General features: G+C 42.4%; 1 protein-coding gene across 1 annotated transcript in view; it reads left to right on the top strand.

Moving 5' to 3' along the window:
• kdm3a.S (lysine (K)-specific demethylase 3A S homeolog) overlaps window positions 1-14,705 on the top strand; it is a gene marked incomplete at its 5' end in the record, with an annotated part of 45,770 nt that extends 31,065 nt beyond the window's left edge. The window contains 14 exon segments of the mRNA NM_001095502.1: window positions 253-405; window positions 1,487-1,585; window positions 1,666-1,793; window positions 1,876-2,041; window positions 3,509-3,678; window positions 4,132-4,368; window positions 4,479-4,650; window positions 6,655-6,745; window positions 8,146-8,276; window positions 9,504-9,623; window positions 9,711-9,850; window positions 11,500-11,676; window positions 12,344-12,478; window positions 13,787-14,705. Coding sequence (NP_001088971.1) covers window positions 253-405; window positions 1,487-1,585; window positions 1,666-1,793; window positions 1,876-2,041; window positions 3,509-3,678; window positions 4,132-4,368; window positions 4,479-4,650; window positions 6,655-6,745; window positions 8,146-8,276; window positions 9,504-9,623; window positions 9,711-9,850; window positions 11,500-11,676; window positions 12,344-12,478; window positions 13,787-13,867 — 2,000 coding nt within the window. The 3' untranslated portion in view covers window positions 13,868-14,705.
• Between the last annotated feature and the right edge of the window lie 4,452 nt (window positions 14,706-19,157).

Below are 19,157 nucleotides of genomic sequence, written 5' to 3'. Positions count from 1 at the left end.
CCTTTAATTCTAGTGAATATAACCTACTGTTATTTTATACCTTTTAACGCAAAAAGCGCTTTCTTAGATCCTATATTAAATTCACATAGTATCCCTCTGGTATCTCCCCCTAAAAGTGAGAGTAATATATTATTTTCCTTGTGACACTGCTAAAGTTGTATTTAGAATAATGTTAATGTGGATGTACCTTTGATCGTTTAGACATTGTGTATTTGCCGTGAAATCTCTAAACCGTTATTGTAACTCTTGTAGAACAAGTTGCCTGGAAGAGAGCAGTACGCGGGGTCCGTGAAATGTGCGATGCCTGCGACACAACCATATTCAATCTTCACTGGGTGTGCCCCAAGTGTGGCTTTGGTGTGTGTGTAGACTGCTATAGGATGAGGAAGAAAAGTTTAAGCAGTGGTAAGTTTAAATGCCTTTAACTAGAGCAGTAGCATTGTTCCCTTTTGTTGCCATATAAACTGAGGTTATTTGGATGCTTCGTTTACTTTGCTTAAAGGAAAGGCTACAATTAAGTAAGCCTCATCAGAAAGGTCTATATAAATACACCAGTAAACACTCAAAGTAATGCTGCTCTGTCAAAAGAAACAACACATTTTTTTCTTTCTATTGTGTTTTCATGGGCTTCCGAATCAGACTTCCTGTTTTCAGCTTAAACCTCCAGGGCTAGGGCTTGAGCATGCTCAGTTTGCTCCTCTTCCCCCCTCCCTCCTTCCCTCCCTGCTGTAATCTGAGCCCAGAGCTATGAGTGAGCAGGGAGAGACTCAGGCAGGAAGTGATGTCACACCAAGCTAATATGGCAGCTGCTATTCTAAACAAACAGCTAGTTTACTCAGGTATGGTAAAGCATTCTGCAGAATAAATATAGTCTTATAGCTGCACTATTGTGGCTAATCTATTGGCAATAAACTGCTTCAGTTGCTTTCCTTCTCCTTTAAAGGAAAACTAAAAACGGATGTACTTTATGTCCTGGACTTACTGTACCAGGCTGGTGGTTCAGCAGCCCTATATAACTGTAATAATCCAGGCTTTCAAAGCTGTATATAGCAGCTCCCCATCTTGAATCTTATTGTTTTGTTAGGGGGACTTGGAAATCAGAAAATAAAGCTCCATCTGCCATAGAAACTGATCTTATAGGGCATATTATTAATTCAGATTCCAAATCCACTGGTTTCTATGCAGCCATGTAATGTGGACCTGAGTTTACTTAACAGCCTTGTAACATAAATTTTATATTGTGTGTTTGTGTATATTTGACCGTAGATTCAGTCTCCCTAAGCTCAGGTAACTGACAGCAGCTCAGAACACGTACAGTGAATCATTAGAAGACATATTTGAAGGCACAAATAACATAAATAAATAATGCTTAGTTTTGCCCACAAAAGAATGGTTCTTGGCCGATCTGTTTGTATATGCGATATTGCTCTTTCCTATTGAAAAGTATGTCAGCGCTTTGAGCAACTGTAAACTTTTCCTTCTTTAGGCGAGGAAGGAAATGAAATGTTCTCATGGCTGAAGTGTATGAAGGGCCAATTACATGAACCAGAAAACCTAATGCCAACACAGATTGTTCCTGGCAAAGGTAATCCCAGACTCTCCATCTTGATTCTTCTAGTTCAGTGTGTGTATTACTGTTTACAATGTATTTTTGTGTTTTTGCAGCTCTTTATGATGTATGTGATATTGTCCATTCTGTGAGGGGAAGATGGGGAATAAAGTCCAACTGTTCATGTTCCAACAAGCACATGCGGCCGGTATCTAAGCCTGTTGTAAAAGAAGAAGTAAAACCGGTAATCCTTTGTTTTTGCATCTGTTGCAAAATGACCTGGGAAGGGATCCTAATTTATTATCTGACTATGTGTTTCCTTACAGAGCACTCCTGAACCAGAGCCCATAAAGTCTCTCCTTGCACAGCCCAATGTATGCACTGTACCTGATCCACCAGCCATTCCTATTAAACCTCCTACACCTGCCTGCTCTAGTCCATTAAGTTGGCTGACAAACTTTCCACAGACAATTGTAAACAAAGAAAATAAAGGTAAGCTTTTGTCTATTGGTATCATTCCCTTTACGGATATTTTAAAGGAAAAGGAAAGCTACCGAAGCAGTTTATTGCCAATAGATAAGGAGATTTTGTGTACTCACAGTTAAATCTCTTTTTGTTCAGTCACTTGGGGGACACAGGGACAGTGGTATAGCCAGTACCACTAGGATCCAGGACACAACTACAAAAAAAGCAACAGACTCCTCCCTTACTGGCTATACCCCCAGCAGGCGGATTTTAGGTCAGTTTGTACCAAAGTCAACAGGATATGAAATAACTATAATTGTACGCAGTAGAAAAAACTGAATAACAGTATCATGTCTGACGGAAGTGAGAGCCTCAATCCTGGGAGGGAAGCCCTGTGTCCCCCAAGTGACTGAGATAGAGATTTAACAGAGAGTACACAAAATCTCATTTTCTCCGAGTCATCTTGGGGGACATGGGGAGAGTGGGGACGTACCAAAGCTGTCCCCTGAATTACCGGGTGGGAGGATGAGGCCTAAGAAGAAGTCACCACCGCGGCCTGAAGCAAAGGTACAAGGGGAAGAACCCCTGTATGGAATAGCCTGTCGCTTATCTGAGCTAGACAGGAAAGGAGGAGGAGTTGCAGGTCCTGAGTGGTGCCCTGGTAAATCCTCCTTGCTGCTGGTTGTTTGGAACCGTAAGGTGTGTAGTACAGCAGCCCGCTCTGAATACCCAGGGAGAAAAGCCTCTGCGAGGAGAAGCATTTCCAAAATGGCGGTCCACGGGTTATGAATGGTGCAAATCCGACATTCAAAATGGCGTCCGGCATACAGAACGGTTCGATATCGTGCAGGATATGCCAGGCTGCTGGCTGAGGTAGCGGTGCTTGTTGTATCCCAAAATGCTGCTTCTGCCCCATGTGCTGCCACACTAATTCTATCTGCCGCAGATGCAATAGCCCATCCCAGTGCTAACCTTTCCGTGGGATATAAGGAGGGAGCGGGGGAGGAGGGAGATCCTCCAGTAGACTTACCTTCACTGGTAGCTGCTCTCTCTGTCTGTCTGCCGGCCAGCCTGGTCTCCTCCTGTCATGAAATGGAGATATCACCTGGGACCCCGGTAAGAGGTCCCACGTTGGGGGATGCTACATGAGCTCCTTTACACAGTGTAAAGGTTCAAACAGCCCCTGGTGTCAGAAGAACTGACTAGATAAAAACTTTTCTGTCCTAACCTCCTGAGAACACAACTAAAACTGACCTAAACTCCGCCTGCTGGGGGTATAGCCAGTGTGGGAGGAGTCAGTTGCTTTTTTTGTAGTTGTGTCCTGCCTCCTAGTGGTACCAACTATACCACTGTCCCTGTGGCCCCCCCCCCAAGACGACTCAGAGAAAAGACTATATTTGTCTTCCCACTTTAAACAACAATATATACCACGTCCCCAGGATATTAACATGTGGCTCGACAGAAAGCAGGTATTGATGTGTTTTTCTTCCGCAGATAATCTATTTGCTTCCACTTCTAAATCCGAACACAAACCACTCCCATCATTTGCCAGCTTCGGAAAGCCTGTATCCGCCCTTCAAACATTTGGCTCCTCAATTCTGACGCCAACAACCAGCAATAACTCCGGTTTTTTACGGAATCTCCTCAATGCTTCCACTTTAAAGGTAGGGGGATGAATTTATCAACTAGACCCAATAAAGCTGGCCATAGCCGCAAAGTTCCAATCGGTCGAATCCTGGAACAGTCGGACTTCCTCATGTCCCGACCTGCCACTAACCTTCAGTTTAATTAAAGTAGTAAAAGAACAGATCAGCCGATGTTCTGCCCCTGACAGTAATCGTACAAAAGTTATGTCCGACAAAGCTGGTGATAGTCTCCCACTGAAAATCATCCGATCGGCAAAATTATCGGCAGCCAACAGAAATCTGTCCGATCGACTGTACAACCGATCTCCATGGCACGGAAAATGTCGGGACTCTCCACACACGGTCGAGGATTCGTATGATTGGATCTTTGCGTCTATGGCCAGCTTTAAGACTTGGCTTTCAGTGGGCTCTTTCAGCTTATTTGTTTTGTTTACAATTTGCATTAACTGCATTTTTTTTGTTCATTTTTAGCAAGAAACAAGTGACAAGAGCACCCCTAAAATACTCGACGACATATTTGCTTCCCTTGTACAATCAAGGCCATTGTCTGATTTTGATAGAAAACCACAGGGGCTTCCAATCCAGCCCAGCTTGATGGGATTTAATACCCCACACTACTGGCTGTGTGATAACCGATTGCTGTGCCTGCAAGATCCCAACAACAAGAGCAACTGGAATGTATTTAGAGAGTGCTGGAAACAGGGCCAGGTAATTTCTGATGTACTGCATGCATTACTATCTCACAATAAATGGGCAGTCAAATCAGATGATTTTAATATCGATTCACTAAATCCTTTTTTTTTTCTTTTCTTCCCCAGCCTGTGATGGTATCTGGGGTCCACAATAATTTGAATTCAGAACTATGGAGGCCAGAATCCTTTAGAAGGGAATTTGGTGATCAGGAAGCTGACCTGGTGAATTGCCGGACCAATGACATTATCACCGGAGCAACTGTTGGAGATTTCTGGGATGGCTTTGAAGACATTCCAGGTAAGCAGGTGGACACCATAATCAAGGTGTTAAGTCTGTAGACTGAGAGGCTCAGAGCAGATACTACAGCCTGTGTTTGAGAAACACCCTGCGGCCTTTGTGTAGAACCATAGTTGTACATGGAAACTAAGGGGTTTTGACAGATTATGTCACGTCTGCAATGATGATGCATTGCTCACCAAAAGCAGTAAGTTGTCAGTATCTGTCTCCCCCTAGAGCAGTGATCCCCAACCAGTAGCTCGTGAGCAACATGTTGCTCCCCAACCCCTTGGATGTTGCTCTCAGTGGCCTCAAAGAAAGAGCTTATTTTTGAATTCCAGGCTTGGAGGCAAGTTTTGGTTATATAAAAACCAGATGTACTGCCAAACAGAACCTCCTGTAGGCTGCCAGTCCACATAGGGGCTACCAATAGTCAATCACAACCCTTATTTGGCACCACCCAGGAACATTTTTGATGCTTGTGTTGCTCCCCAACTCTTTTTACATCTGAATGTTGCTCACGGGTGGAAAAGGTTGGGGACCCCTGCCCTAGAGGTACCCAGAGGCTGCATGTATATGTATAAAGCTAGTATTTTAGCATTTTGTTTCATGCCAAATTAACTTGCTGTCTGGCAATAGTGTCATCTTCGGGTTTTCTCTCACTAATGGGCGGCCAATAGGTTTTACAGCCATCTTTTGACACAGCAACACCAAAGAATAAAAGCATTTTAAAATAATTAAAATAAAATGTACTCTTGCTCTGCATTGGTTAAAGTTATGTGTTTAATTCAAAAAGACTTACTATAGTCAGGAGTGCCCGTACTTTACTAATGCGAGGTCTACTTTTAGTGTTGTCCCATTATGATCCACAGCCGTAAAAGCACTGTTAGCATTCTGTTACATGGAAAATATGACTTAAATATTGATTTATGAGAAAATGTATATTGCTGTATTTAACAACTATTTCTTATGTAACCCTAACATAAATATCTGAATGAAAAGCCTGAAACAGGAGGGTGATTTAGTCAAGCTGTTTGTTGACAGTGTCTTGAGATCTACTGATCACCAGCTAAAGGTTTACTGGTAGATCCCAAACTACCTTTTGGGCAGCCCTGCTTTATATAAACAAGCTGCTGTGTAGCTATGGGGACAGCCATTTAGGCTGAAAAATGAGAAATGGCACAGGATACACAATAGAAAACAGATAAGCTCTGTAAGAACACAGTGGTATTCTGCAGTGTGCATCGGCTTTCCTCTATGTTTCCTGAGCCTTGAATGGCTGCCCCAAGGCTACACAGCAGCTTGTTTATAAAAACTATAGTAGTACTTATCTGTTATCTACTGTATATCCTGTGCTTGAATGGCTGCCCCCATGGCTACACAGCAGCTTGTTTATATAAACTATAGTAGTACTTATCTGTTATCTACTGTGTATCCTGTGCTTGAATGGCTGCCCCCATGGCTACACAGCAGCTTGTTTATATAAACTATAGTAGTACTTATCTGTTATCTACTGTGTATCCTGTACTTGAATGGCTGCCCCCATGGCTACACAGCAGCTTGTTTATATAAACTATAGTAGTACTTATCTGTTATCTACTGTGTATCCTGTGCTTGAATGGCTGCCCCCATGGCTACACAGCAGCTTGTTTATATAAACTATAGTAGTACTTATCTGTTATCTACTGTGTATCCTGTGGTTGAATGGCTGCCCCCATGGCTACACAGCAGCTTGTTTATATAAACTATAGTAGTACTTATCTGTTATCTACTGTGTATCCTGTGCTTGAATGGCTGCCCCCATGGCTACACAGCAGCTTGTTTATATAAATATGTGTTTCTAAAGGAAAAACACCAGTTTTACCATTATATTTTCATTTTCATTAAATTACATCTTTTTGGTGTACCTTTAAAGCCTTTACCTGCTTTTTTCCTGTATAACGTTATGGATATATTTATCGCACACCGGAAGCGTTTGAGAGCTGCCATTACACTTGTGACAAGCAAATTCTCTTCTGATTCCAGGTCGTCTAAAAAACGATACAGGAGAATCCATGGTGCTGAAACTGAAAGACTGGCCTCCTGGGGAAGATTTCAGGGACACGATGCTCTCCCGGTATGAAGGATTTCCTGCTTTTCCTTCGGCTCTTTTTTTTTCTCCTTCAAATCCTAGAATTCAATATGTATTCGGGTAATATGTGTTCAGTTGTGCAGTTATTCATGGCACTCTTCTTACTGACCGTTCGTGTCCCAGTCAGCAGCCTGCCGATATAGTACAGGTATGGGACCTGTTATCCAGAATGCTCGGGGCCTAGGGTTTTCTGGATAATGGCTTGTTCCATAATTTGAATCTTCATAGCTTAAACACCAGTAACATTAAAAAAGAAATATTTTAAAAAAAAATTGTTTCTACTTAAAGGGATACTGTCATGGGAAATTTTTTTTTCCCCAAAATGAATCAGTTAATAGTGCTACTCCAGCAGAATTCTGCACTGAAATCCATTTCTCAAAAGAGCAAACAGATAATTTTAAATTGAATTTTGAAATCTGACATGGGGCTAGACATTTTGTTAATTTCCCAGCTGCCCCTGGTCATGTGACTCGTGCTCAATAGTACACTCAATAGTACACTCAATAGTAAAAACCCATGTCCCACTGAGACACATTCGGTTACATTGAGAAGGAAAAACAGCAGCCTGCCAGAAAGCATTTCTCTCCTAAAGTGCAGGCACAAGTCACATGACCAGGGGCAGCTGGGAAATTGACAAAATGTCTAGCCCCTTGTCAGATTTCAAAATTGAATATAAAAAAATCTGTTTGCTCTTTTGAGAAATGGATTTCAGTGCAGAATTCTGCTGGAGTAGCACTATTAACTGATGCGTTTTGAAAAAAAAAAACATGTTTTCCGATGACAGGATCCCTTTAATGAGAAAAAAAAAAACACCAAGACACTTTTAACTTTAAATTCGCAAAGTCTTTATTAAGAAATAACTTACTGATTCTCCGCTTGCGCTCCTCTTCAGAAACGGCAACAAGGTGACAATCCATCGTGCGGCGCTCAATTTCTCTTCTCTGGTTAACTCCTATAAGGAAGGCAGGGAGGAGAAATCGAGCGCCACACGATGGATCGTTGCCTTTTTAAAAAAATTTTTTTATGTTACTGGTCCTTTAAGTCTACTAGAAAATCATATAAACATTAAATAAACCAATAAGCTGGTTTTGCTTCCAATAAGGATTAATTATATCTTAGTTGGGATCAAGTACAAGCTACTGTTTTATTATTACAGAGAAGAAGGAAATCACTTTTAAAAATTTTGGATTATTTCATTATAATGGGGTCTATGGGAGACGGCCTTTCAGTAATTCGGAACTTTCTGGATAATGGGTTTCTGGATTACGGGTCCCTAATGAGTTTTCTCTCATTTCCAAAACCAGAGGCTGGTTAGTACAATCACCGTAACATTTCATTGCAAATATGTGTTTACTTGTACCTTACATGGGTCTTTCTACCCGTAGCTTTGAGGACCTGATGAACAACATCCCACTGCCCGAATACACCAGGAGGGAGGGCAAACTGAACCTCGCAGCAAGACTTCCAACCTATTTTGTGCGACCAGATCTTGGGCCCAAAATGTACAATGCATACGGTGAGTGAATGACATTCTCTAGCCCCACCTTATACACAACTATAGTGTACATAAGTATTTGTTAGTGCAAACACTTGGCTGACCAATGATATGCTGACACTGAAGTCAGGAAGAAAGGAAGGCATTGCTCTTGAATATAGAACTAGGGGATAGTTGTCCTTACAAGGGTGGGGGGGGCAATATCTTCCACAAGGGAAACTATCGTGAAAATGAAAATTTAATATAAGCTTCCTCATACTGAAATAAAAAAATCTTCTAAATATAATCAATTAAATATTCTGTACAGTTTCTGAAATAATCAAGTTTATGTTCACTCTCTCAGCTTCTGTTTCTCTTCATTCTGTCTTCATGCAGCAGTTGGGTGTCAGATATTCATTGACAGTTAGATCTAGGGATGCACCGAATCCACTATTTTGGATTGGGCTGAACCCCTGAATCCTTCGCGAAATTTTCTACTGAATCCGAATCTGCATATACCAATTTAGGGTATGGGAAGGGAAAACATTTTTTACTTCCTTGTTTTGTGACAAGAAGTTACGCGATTTCCCTCCAGTTGGCTGGACAGAAGGATTCAGCCGAATCCTGCTGAAAAAGGCTGAATCCTGGATTTGGAGCATCCCTAGTTAGATCCAATATATCTTATGGGGGGGGGGACTCCTTTTGCCTAGAAGATGTATTAGAGTTCACTCTATTAAACTCACCAGACGACATGTCTCTCTACATACAGGAGTTGGGTGTCAGATATTCATTGACAGATCCAATATATCTTATGTTTCCTAGCAGATGTATTAGAGCTCAAATAACTGGTTCCAGTACAAACAAAATGTAACAAAACAACTGCATTTTGCACAAATCCTGCATGTAGAGAGACATGATGTCTGGTGATATTAATAGAGTGAGCTCTAATACATCTTCTAGGCAAAAGGAGCTCCCCTATAAGATATATTGGATCTAACTGTCAATGAATATCTGACACCCAACTGCTGCATGAAGAGAGAATGAAGAGAAACAGATGCTGGAAGAGGAATAGTGAAGATAAACTTGATTATTTCAGAAATGCTAATGAATTTTTAATTGATTGTATTTAGAAATTTCTTATTTCAGTGTGCTGAAGCTATTTTCGAGATAGTTCCCCTTTAAATTAGCTGAATCAGAAGCGGTTTCTGCTCCTTTTTGGCCTCTTTGCGGTTTTTGTTGTAGATTGCTAACATAGACTTTCATTTAAAGGCTTAATTACACCAGAGGACAGAAAGTACGGTACAACTAACCTTCACCTGGATGTGTCTGATGCTGCCAACGTCATGGTATACGTGGGAATTCCTAAGGGGGAGCATGACCAGGATCAAGGTACATCGAACTCCTAAATGTCATGAGTAAATTGTTTCCCCTCCCTGTTCAGCCGTTATTAAATGCACTTGCTTTACCTCGCCACAGAAGTGCTCAGGACAATACAAGATGGCGACGCCGATGAGCTGACCATCAAGCGATTCATTGAGTTCAAGGAGAAACCCGGGGCTCTGTGGCACATATATGCTGCTAAGGACACTGAAAAAATCCGCCAGTTTCTCAAAAAGGTATGCAACTTTACTGCGGCCTCATTTAATGCAGTTTATAGGAGAATTCAACCCCGTAATAAAAAAAACCCTACACTGGGTAGACCCTCCTCCCCCTCAGCATACCTGCCGCTCCCCCCCCCCTCCGGCAAATGCCCCTGATTTTTACTCACCCCTCTGCAGATTCTGGCCTCAGCGTTCACGACAGCCATCTTCTTCTTCTCCGATAATCATGTATTGACGGCATTTTCGTCTCATGCGCAGTTGGCGTAAATTTCTGGTCCGAACAACTGCGCATGCGCCGAAAGTCCGACAAAATTTTCGGAAAATTTTGTGACTTTTGCCCCATGTGCATTGGATCGGGACCGGAAATTAACTCCAACTGTGCATGCGCCAAAACCTCCGAAAAAGACCAAAGAATAAAGATGGCGCCCGTGAACTCCGAGGCCAGAATCTGCACAGAGGGGTGATAAAAAAATCAGGGGCATTTGCCCAGGGGGCAGGTAGGCTGGGAGGGAGGAGGTCTACAGAGGGTAGGGGGGGTTTATTAATGGTTGAATTCTCCATTAAAGGGATTCTGTCATGATTTTTATGGTGTCGTTTTTATTTCTAAATGACACTGTTTACACTGCAAATAATTCCCTCTACAATATAAAATTTCATTCCTAAACCAACAAGTGTATTTAGTTGTAATATTGGTGTGTAGGTGCATCTCAGGTCATTTTGCCTGGTCATGTGCTTTCAGAAAGAGCCAGCACTTTAGGATGGAACTGCTTTCTGGCAGCCTGTTGTTTCTCCTACTCAATGTAACTGAATGTGTCTCAGTGGGACCTGGATTTTACTATTGATGTTGTTCTTAGATCTACCAGGGAGCTGTCATCTTGTGTTAGGGAGCTGTTATGGGGGGGGGGGTTATCGCTCCAACTTGCATAAAGAGTGACTGAAGTTTATCGAGCACAAGTCACATGACTGGGGGCAGCTTGGAAATCGACAATATGTCTAGCCCCATGTCAGATTTCAAAATTAAATATAAAAAAATCTGTTTGCTCTTTTGAGAAACGGGTTTCAGTGCAGAATTCTGCTGGAGCAGCACTATTAACTGATGTGTTTTGGGGAAAATAAAGTGTCTTCCAATGACCGTATCCCTTTAAATAAAAATCTTAGCATGTGCAGCAGGTGGCAACTATACTGAGATTTTTGTTATTCTCAATAGTTGTAAATAATGATATCGGGCCGCAATAGACACTGGCAGCTTTATATTACTGCTGGGGGTGGAGCTTATGTCACATGACACAGGTGGCAGCAGGGGCGTAACTAAAGAGTAAGCAGAGCAGGGGGGCCCAGGAGGTTTAGAGGCCCCATGAGGCCCTAATTCATATACAATTTCAATAAATATTGGTAAAACAAGCCAACCTCTAGACATTTTTGGGGCCTGAAAAGTAATTTGCTGTGGGGCCGAGTAATATCTATGACATCACTGGGTGGGAGTGTCCCTGCTAAGTGTCACTTCACTCTGTCATGTGCTTCCCCTATGGTCAGGGCCCCAGGCTATAACTGCCATCAGAAATGAATACAAGAAATTCAAAGGTCATTCTTTTGTTAATAATTGGCTACGGTCTGTCTGTGCCCGTGGGAATGCTGAATAAAAAGTGTATAATTACTCCTTTAAGGTGGCAGAAGAAGAGGGACATGAAAACCCTCCTGATCACGACCCCATTCATGATCAGAGCTGGTACCTGGACAATATACTGAGGAAGCGGCTGCTGCAGGAGCACGGGGTTCAAGGATGGGCCATTGTACAGTTCTTGGGAGATGCCGTATTCATCCCAGCGGGGGCGCCACACCAGGTACCCGGCAGTTTACTCACAGCATTATTTCTACTTCTTTGCTTTCAGGTCATTAAAGATTTACCCTTAGGGGGTTATTTATCAAAATCCGAAAATGTATCATTATTTTCTAAGAGTTACCCCGACCACCGCTTGGGTTTTTCCCCTTATTTATCAATACATTTTTCCAAAAATTTCCTGTGCGGGGAAAAAAATTGTGAAAAATTCAAATCGTACAATTTTTTTTGTATAGCACGAAAACCCCCGAAATCTTCGGATTATAGCACGAAAACCCAGCGCAGATCAGGATCTTTGGGACCTCTCCCATTGACTTATATACAACCTCGGCAGGTCTGAGATGCCAGATTTTCAGATTCAGACTTTTTCCATCCTCCCGAAAAATTCTATTTTTTTTTCCCCACTAAAAATTCAGATTTTATAGTAAAAGAAACTCGAATTTTTCAAGTTTTTGCCATTCGGACTTTAATAAATAACCCCCTTAGTGTTAGGCAGTAGCTTATTATGTGCACTTATCTTCTCCGTATATTTGCTTTGTATCTATGGGGGAGGGGCTTTATTTCCTACTGTGTTTGAAGTATTCTTCATATCTGAATATTCATAACTCTCCCGAGAAATGTTTTGGTGACTTCTCACACAAATGTCTTACTAACGTCCCCTCTCTCTTTAGGTTCACAATTTATACAGTTGCATTAAAGTAGCAGAAGACTTTGTATCCCCAGAGCATGTGAAGCACTGCTTCTGTCTGACTCAGGAATTTCGCTACCTTTCCCATACACACACAAACCACGAGGACAAGTTGCAGGTAATGTTACAAGTTGCAGCAGGGGAAGGGGAACGAGGTGCAGGGGAAGGGGAACGAGGTGCAGGGGAAGGGGAACGAGGTGCAGGGGAAGGGGAACGAGGTGCAGGGGAAGGGGAACGAGGTGCAGGGGAAGGGGAACGAGGTGCAGGGGAAGGGAACGAGGTGCAGGGAAGGGGAACGAGGTGCAGGGAAGGGGAACGAGGTGCAGGGGAAGGGGAACGAGGTGCAGGGGAAGGGAACAGAAGGGAATGAGCTGGAAGGGGAACGAGCTGCAGGGGAAGGGGAACGAGCTGAAGTGGAACGAGCTGCAGGGGAAGGGAACGAGCTGCAGGGGAAGGGGGAGCGAGCTGCAGGGGAAGGGGGAGCGAGCTGCAGGGGGATGGGGAGCGAGCTGCAGGGGGATGGGGAGCGAGCTGCAGGGGGATGGGGAGCGAGCTGCAGGGGGATGGGGAACGAGCTGCAGGGGGAAGGGAGCGAGCTGCAGGGGGATGGGGAACGAGCTGCAGGGGAAGGGAACGAGTTGCAGGAGAACCCAACCGACTCACTTCCCTATGCTGATTTTGGGTTTTGGGAACATTCATGCCTTGCTGCTTTATCACAATATCTTTAAAGCTAAACTTGGAACTGTGCATTTGCCCTTATCCCAGCATGAGAGGGGAGTTACTGCACAGCTTTTCCTTTCCATGCCCCAAAAGTGTAAGGTAAACAATGCTGACTAGACTATGCCAGCAGCTCAATGGCCCACATATGGGATCCTCCTGATGTCCTTCATGACTATTATCTAGATGAAAAACTGGATATACCGGGACCATTCGAGAATCCAGTGAAGATAAATCAATCAAGGACCCAAAAGAGTAATAACTCATCACATAAAGGAAGAGACCCAAGTGCACCACCCTAAGCCTTCAGCAAGGGGAGCGGATCAGACCAGGAAATGTTGTAGAGCCGGCACTCAAAATAAAGGTATTCTTCCACCAGGTGAGTAAAAGCAAGTTGAAAAAGTTTATTATATCCAAATATACAGCCTCTATCTTTCGACTTGCTTTTACTCACCTGGTGGAAGAATACCTTTATTTTGAGTGCCGGCTCTACAACATTTCCATATTAGATGAGCATTGGTACAGCATTGGTACATATAATTAAGTGTATATCTCTCTAATAATTAGGGCTAAAATATGACTTGTTGCCGAAAAGTCCTGCGGCCTGGAGACATTGATGGTCCTACAATATATTCCATTACTTATTTGTGCTTCATTAAAGGCTCTGGGTTTATTGCATTGATTTGAACGTTGCTCTGTGTTTGTGCAGGTAAAGAATGTAATCTATCATGCGGTGAAGGACTCCATCGCAATCCTGAAAGCTAATGAATCCAGTCTGGGGAAACTTTAACATTGTAACCTTCATGGAGAAGATCAGATGAACTTCCTCTGGCAGCTGAGCTGACACTCATTGCTCCCTCCAACCAGATGACAAGTCAGTGAACATAGAACCTCATTCATCACAACCAATCACAACTGTCCTTTGGCCTAACTGGGAGGTTTATGGAATGTTTACAGTCACTGGTGGGGGAGGGGAATCATTTGGAAATGGCGAATTGAAGGTGAAGGAACCTGGATGAAAACGTGTTGAATCGGTTCTTCCGAGCGACTCCTGAAGAACTAACTATTGCGTCAGAGCTGCTCCGTCGTTAATCAGCGTTCCTGGAAGAGGAGCCGGGGGGACTTTAACACTCGTCGCAAACCAAAACACTTTTTTTAAACTGTACAAATAGATACCTCTCGTTTTTTTGGATATTTTCCAAAACTCTTACGCTGTAAATCTGTTCATTTAAATTTGCTTTTTTGACTTAATAAATTCCGGGGGCGCAGAGGGAAAATTAAAAAGGAATAGTTAAAATGTTCTTTTTATATAAAAATAAAAGAAATATATTGTAGCCATTGAAAGCTTTGTTAGACTGAGATGTAAATAAGGCTCTTCTCATTTTACACGGAGTTATGACTAGCACTGATGTGAATGGCGGTTTCTGTAATTAATTTCTCCGATTTAGATGCGTCTGTCGAATTGAATTAATTTAATTAACGGTTACTTTGGGATATTGTTTTGTTTGGATGGTTTGCAGAAGCCTCGGAGGGCAACACCCCCCCCAATGATTTGTGGGTCGGGGAGTTCACCTGTGAATTTTTTTTATTTTTTATTTCAGTTCTTAAATAAATTTGTGTTTATGCTATTGGTTTGAGTCCTTGTTTTATTTCATCTTATGCATATACAGGTATGGGACCTGTTATCCAGAATGCTTGGGACCTGGGGTTTTCCAGATAATGGATCTTTGTGTAGTTTGGATCTTCCTACCCTATGTCTACTAGAAAATCATGTAAACATGAAATAAACCCAATAGGCTGGTTTTGCTTCCAATAAGGATTAATTATATCTGAGTTGGGATCAAGTACAAGCTACTGTTTTATTATTACACAGAAAAAGGAATCATTTTTCAAAATTTGGATTATTTGGATAAAATTATGGGAGATGGCTATTCCGTAATTTGGAGCTTTTTGGATAATGGGTTTTCGGATAAGGGATCCCATACCTGTAATAGTGCCCTGCCCTAAGCAAGGGATTGTAGGGGTAAATCACTGTCAAATTTATGCTCATAATAACAAGTAAAAAGGCCTCCTCTGAAGAAATCAAATGGCAACTAATGCTCATCAAAACCTTACAGCTGCGCCTCTACATAACAAGCCTGAGTCCCAATTCCACTCCTGAATCCCGGATCCACTCCTGAATCTTCAATCCACTCCTGAATCCCGAATCCACTCCTGAATCCCGTATCCACTCCAGAATCCCGTATCCACTCCAGAATCCCGTATCCACTCCTGAATCCCGAATCCACTCCAGAATCCCATATCCACTCCTGAACCTTACATCCACTACTGATCTTACATCCACTACTGATCTTACATCCACTCCGGAATCCCACATCCACTCCTGAATCCTAAATCCACTCCAGCAAAGAGAAAAATGAGTTGGTGCAGATACTTGGGAGGAGACACTGCCATCCGGTGTCATTAGAGAGTTATTACATCTATTTAGTAACCACAGTGATGGATCTGACTCCGTTTGCTGAGGTCAGTCTAGTTGCGATACAAAGGTAATAAAAATGTCCCTCCAGTATCAGCTTTACTAAGCCATAGTACAGAGCAATATCACCCGCGCTCATTACCATATGAACCTCCAGTGACTCCCATTGTCCAAGCTCGTGTGTAAAAATGTTCTTCTTAAAGGGGCTTTATATCTTCTAAAAACCAAGTTAACCAGCAGCTAATTTCTATTCATATAAGTGATCTATAAAAGAATCCTATCAAACTGGTACAGGTATATCCGTTCTGCCATTTTGTTCTGTTCTGCGTGTCACTGATCATGTGAGAGAAAGAGGCGGGTTCAGTTGTAACAGGAAGAAGTGGGAGTCTGTTCACTGATTGGCTGGTGAAACCTAGCATGTTTGTGTGAGAGCACAGAGCCTCGTATCATAGTTACATAGTTAAATTGGGTTGAAAACCCAGCCCCATACACACACCCCTCCCTACTTTTAATTAAATTCTTTATACCCATACCTATACTAACTATAGAGTTTAGTATCACAATAGCCTTTGTATTATGTCTGTCCAAGAAATCATCCAAGTCCCTCTTATAGTCATTAACTGAATCATCACCCGGCAGTGCATTTCCCAACCTCACTGTCCTCACTGTGAAGAACCCCCTACTCTGTTCCTTTAAATTAAACTTCTTTTCCTTTAGTCTGAAGGGGAGGCCTCTGGTACGTGATTCTCTTTATGGGTAAAAAGGTCCCCTGCTATTTGTCTATAATGTCCTCTAATGTACTTGTAAAGTCTAATCATGTCCCCTCACAAGCGCCTTTTTTCCAGAGAAAACAACCCCAACCTTGTCAGTCTCCCCTCATAATTTAACTCTTCCCTCCCTCTAACCAGTTTAGTTGCACTTAGTCTCTGCACTCTCTCCAGCTCATTTATATCCCTCTTAAGGACTGGAGTCCAAAACTGCCCCCATACTCCAGAGGAGGCCTCACCAGGGACCTATAAAGAGGCAGAATTCTGTTTCATCCCTTGAGTTAATGCCCTTTTTTATACAAGACAGAACATTATTTGCTTTAGTAGCCACAGAATGACACTGCCCAGAATTAGACAACGTGTTATCTACAAAGACCCCAAGATCCTTCTCATTTAAGGAAACTCCCAACACACTGCCATTTAGTGTATAACTTGCATTTATATTATTTTTGCCAAAGTGCATAACCTGCATTTATCAACATTGAACCTCATTTTCCAGTTTGCTGCCCAGTTTTCCAGTTTAGACCAAATCACTGTGCAAAGTGGCAGCATCCTGCATGGAACCTATAGTTCTGCACAATTTAGTATCAGCTGCAAAATAGAAACAGTACTTTCAATGGCCACCTCCAGGTCATTAATAAACAAGTTGAAAAGCAAGGGACCTAGTACAGAGCCCTGCGGTACTCCACTAACAACACTGGTCCAATTAGAAAATGTTCCATTTACCACCACTCTTTGTAGTCTATCTTTTAGCCAGTTCTCTATCCAGGTACAAATACTATGTTCCAGGCCAACATTCCTTAATTTAACCAGTAACCTTTTGTGTGGCACTGTATCAAATGCTTTAGCAAAGTCTAAGTAAATCACATCCACTGCCATCCCAGAATCGAGGTCTCTACTTACATTCTCATAAAAAGAAATTAAGTTAGTCTGGCAAGATCTATTACGCATAAAACCATGCTGGCACAAACTCATAGTATTATGATTTGCTATGAAGTCCAGTATCTTATCCTTTATTAACCCTTCGAAAAGCTTTCCTATCACTGACGTCAGACTAACTGGCCTATAGTTTTGAGGCTGAGAATGGGATCCTTTTTTGAGGTTTGGCAATCACAGAGCTAAGCTCACTAATAACCCTGGGATGAATACCTACTGGCCCCGGATCTTTGTTTATCTTAACATGTTCTAGTCTCTTTTGAATTTCCTCATGTGTGAACCATGCATCATTAGTTGTATTACTAGAATTGTATCAGCCAGATGAATGGACCTATTTTATAAACAGAAATGATCTACCAATTATTTTAAGTCAAGTCCTGTTACCCTAGGGTAGAGAGTCCTGCAACAGAGCCAGTACCTCAGGAAGAGATGTAAAGTGGTTGAGCAAAAAGTTCTGATTCGCTGATTGTGCAGGTAGTCCATGAGTAGCCAGTCTGGGTAACCGGGTAAGTGATATACAGTAGTAAGTTAGGTTGAAAAAAGACACACGTCCATCAAGTTCAACCCTAAAGGAATTGTTCAGTGTAAAAATAAAAACTGGGTAAATAGACTGTGCAAAATAAAAAATGTATCTAATATAGTTAGTTGGGCAAAAATGTAATGTATAAAGGCTGGAGTGACTGGATGTGTAACATAATAATAATTGTACTGATAAGTCCCGACTTTCTCTTTGATCTGCTGCACTGAACAGCCAGAAACAAATACAAAGTTTCTAACTAATTGGGTCTTGACAGACAGCCAAATCTTTTTGTCCCTCTTTAGGGTAAGGCCACACTAAGCGATAGCGCGGCGATTTGACTCGCCGCGACTATTCGCCGCGACTTTTAATCCTCAATCGCTGGCGAAACTTTGGCGCTGGCGTCTATGGGAAATCGCGCAAAATCGCCAGCGTAAAAACACACGCGGCGATCTTTTTTCTATTGTCGCTCGAAATCGCCTAGCGAGGCGATTTCGAGCGAGAATAGAAAAAAGATCGCCGCGTGTGTTTTTACGCAGCGATTCCCCATAGACGCCAGCGCCAAAGTTTCGCCAGCGATTGAGGATTAAAAGTCGCGGCGAATAGTCGCGGCGAGTCAAATCGCCGCGCTATCGCTTAGTGTGGCCTTACCCTTAGGTTTCCTAAATGTTGGGAGGTGTGCTATTGAGTGTTGTTCTTAGATCTACCAGGCAGCTGTTATCTTGTGTTAGGGAGCTGCTATCTGGTTACCTTCCCATTGTTCTGTTGTTAGGCTGCTGTGGAGGGAAAAGGGAGGGGGGTGATATCACTCCAACTTGCAGTACAGCAGTAAAGAGTGACTGAAGTTTATCAGAGCACAAGTCACATGACTGAGGGGCAGCTGGGAAATTGACAATATGTCTAGCCCCATGTCAGATTTCAAAATTGAATATAAAAAAATCTGTTTGCTCTTTTTTTTAAAAAAGTGTTTTTCCATGACAGTGTCCCTTTAAAAGTGACAAATATTCAAATACTCTTGCATTGGTTTGGCTTGTATAATGAACTGAAAACCTCATTCCTACTGGGAGCAAGTCCATTTTTATGAATATAGATGTATTTCAATTGCACCCCCGGTTTTAGCAGTTGGTACCTGTGAATGTGTGTGTGAGAGTGAGTGTGTGTGTCTGAGTGTGTGTGTGAGAGTGAGTGTGTGAGTGTGTCTGAGAGTGTGTGAGTGGGTCTGTGAGTAACCTGAGTGAGCACTGAAGGAAAAGTTCTACATCATGTGGAGTAAAAACAGCCTTTAATAAATTTACAGTGTCGCACTGTTTCCATCCCATAGAAAAATACATTCTTACACATTTACACTCACACTCGGCTCTACAGTCGCATCTCGGTTACCAGC

Source organism: Xenopus laevis, chromosome 1S (genome assembly GCF_017654675.1).
Source record: "Xenopus laevis strain J_2021 chromosome 1S, Xenopus_laevis_v10.1, whole genome shotgun sequence".
Taxonomy (NCBI): Eukaryota; Metazoa; Chordata; class Amphibia; order Anura; family Pipidae; genus Xenopus; species Xenopus laevis.
Note: the sequence above shows the minus strand (reverse complement) of the source record. Positions and strands in the feature narration are given on the sequence as shown.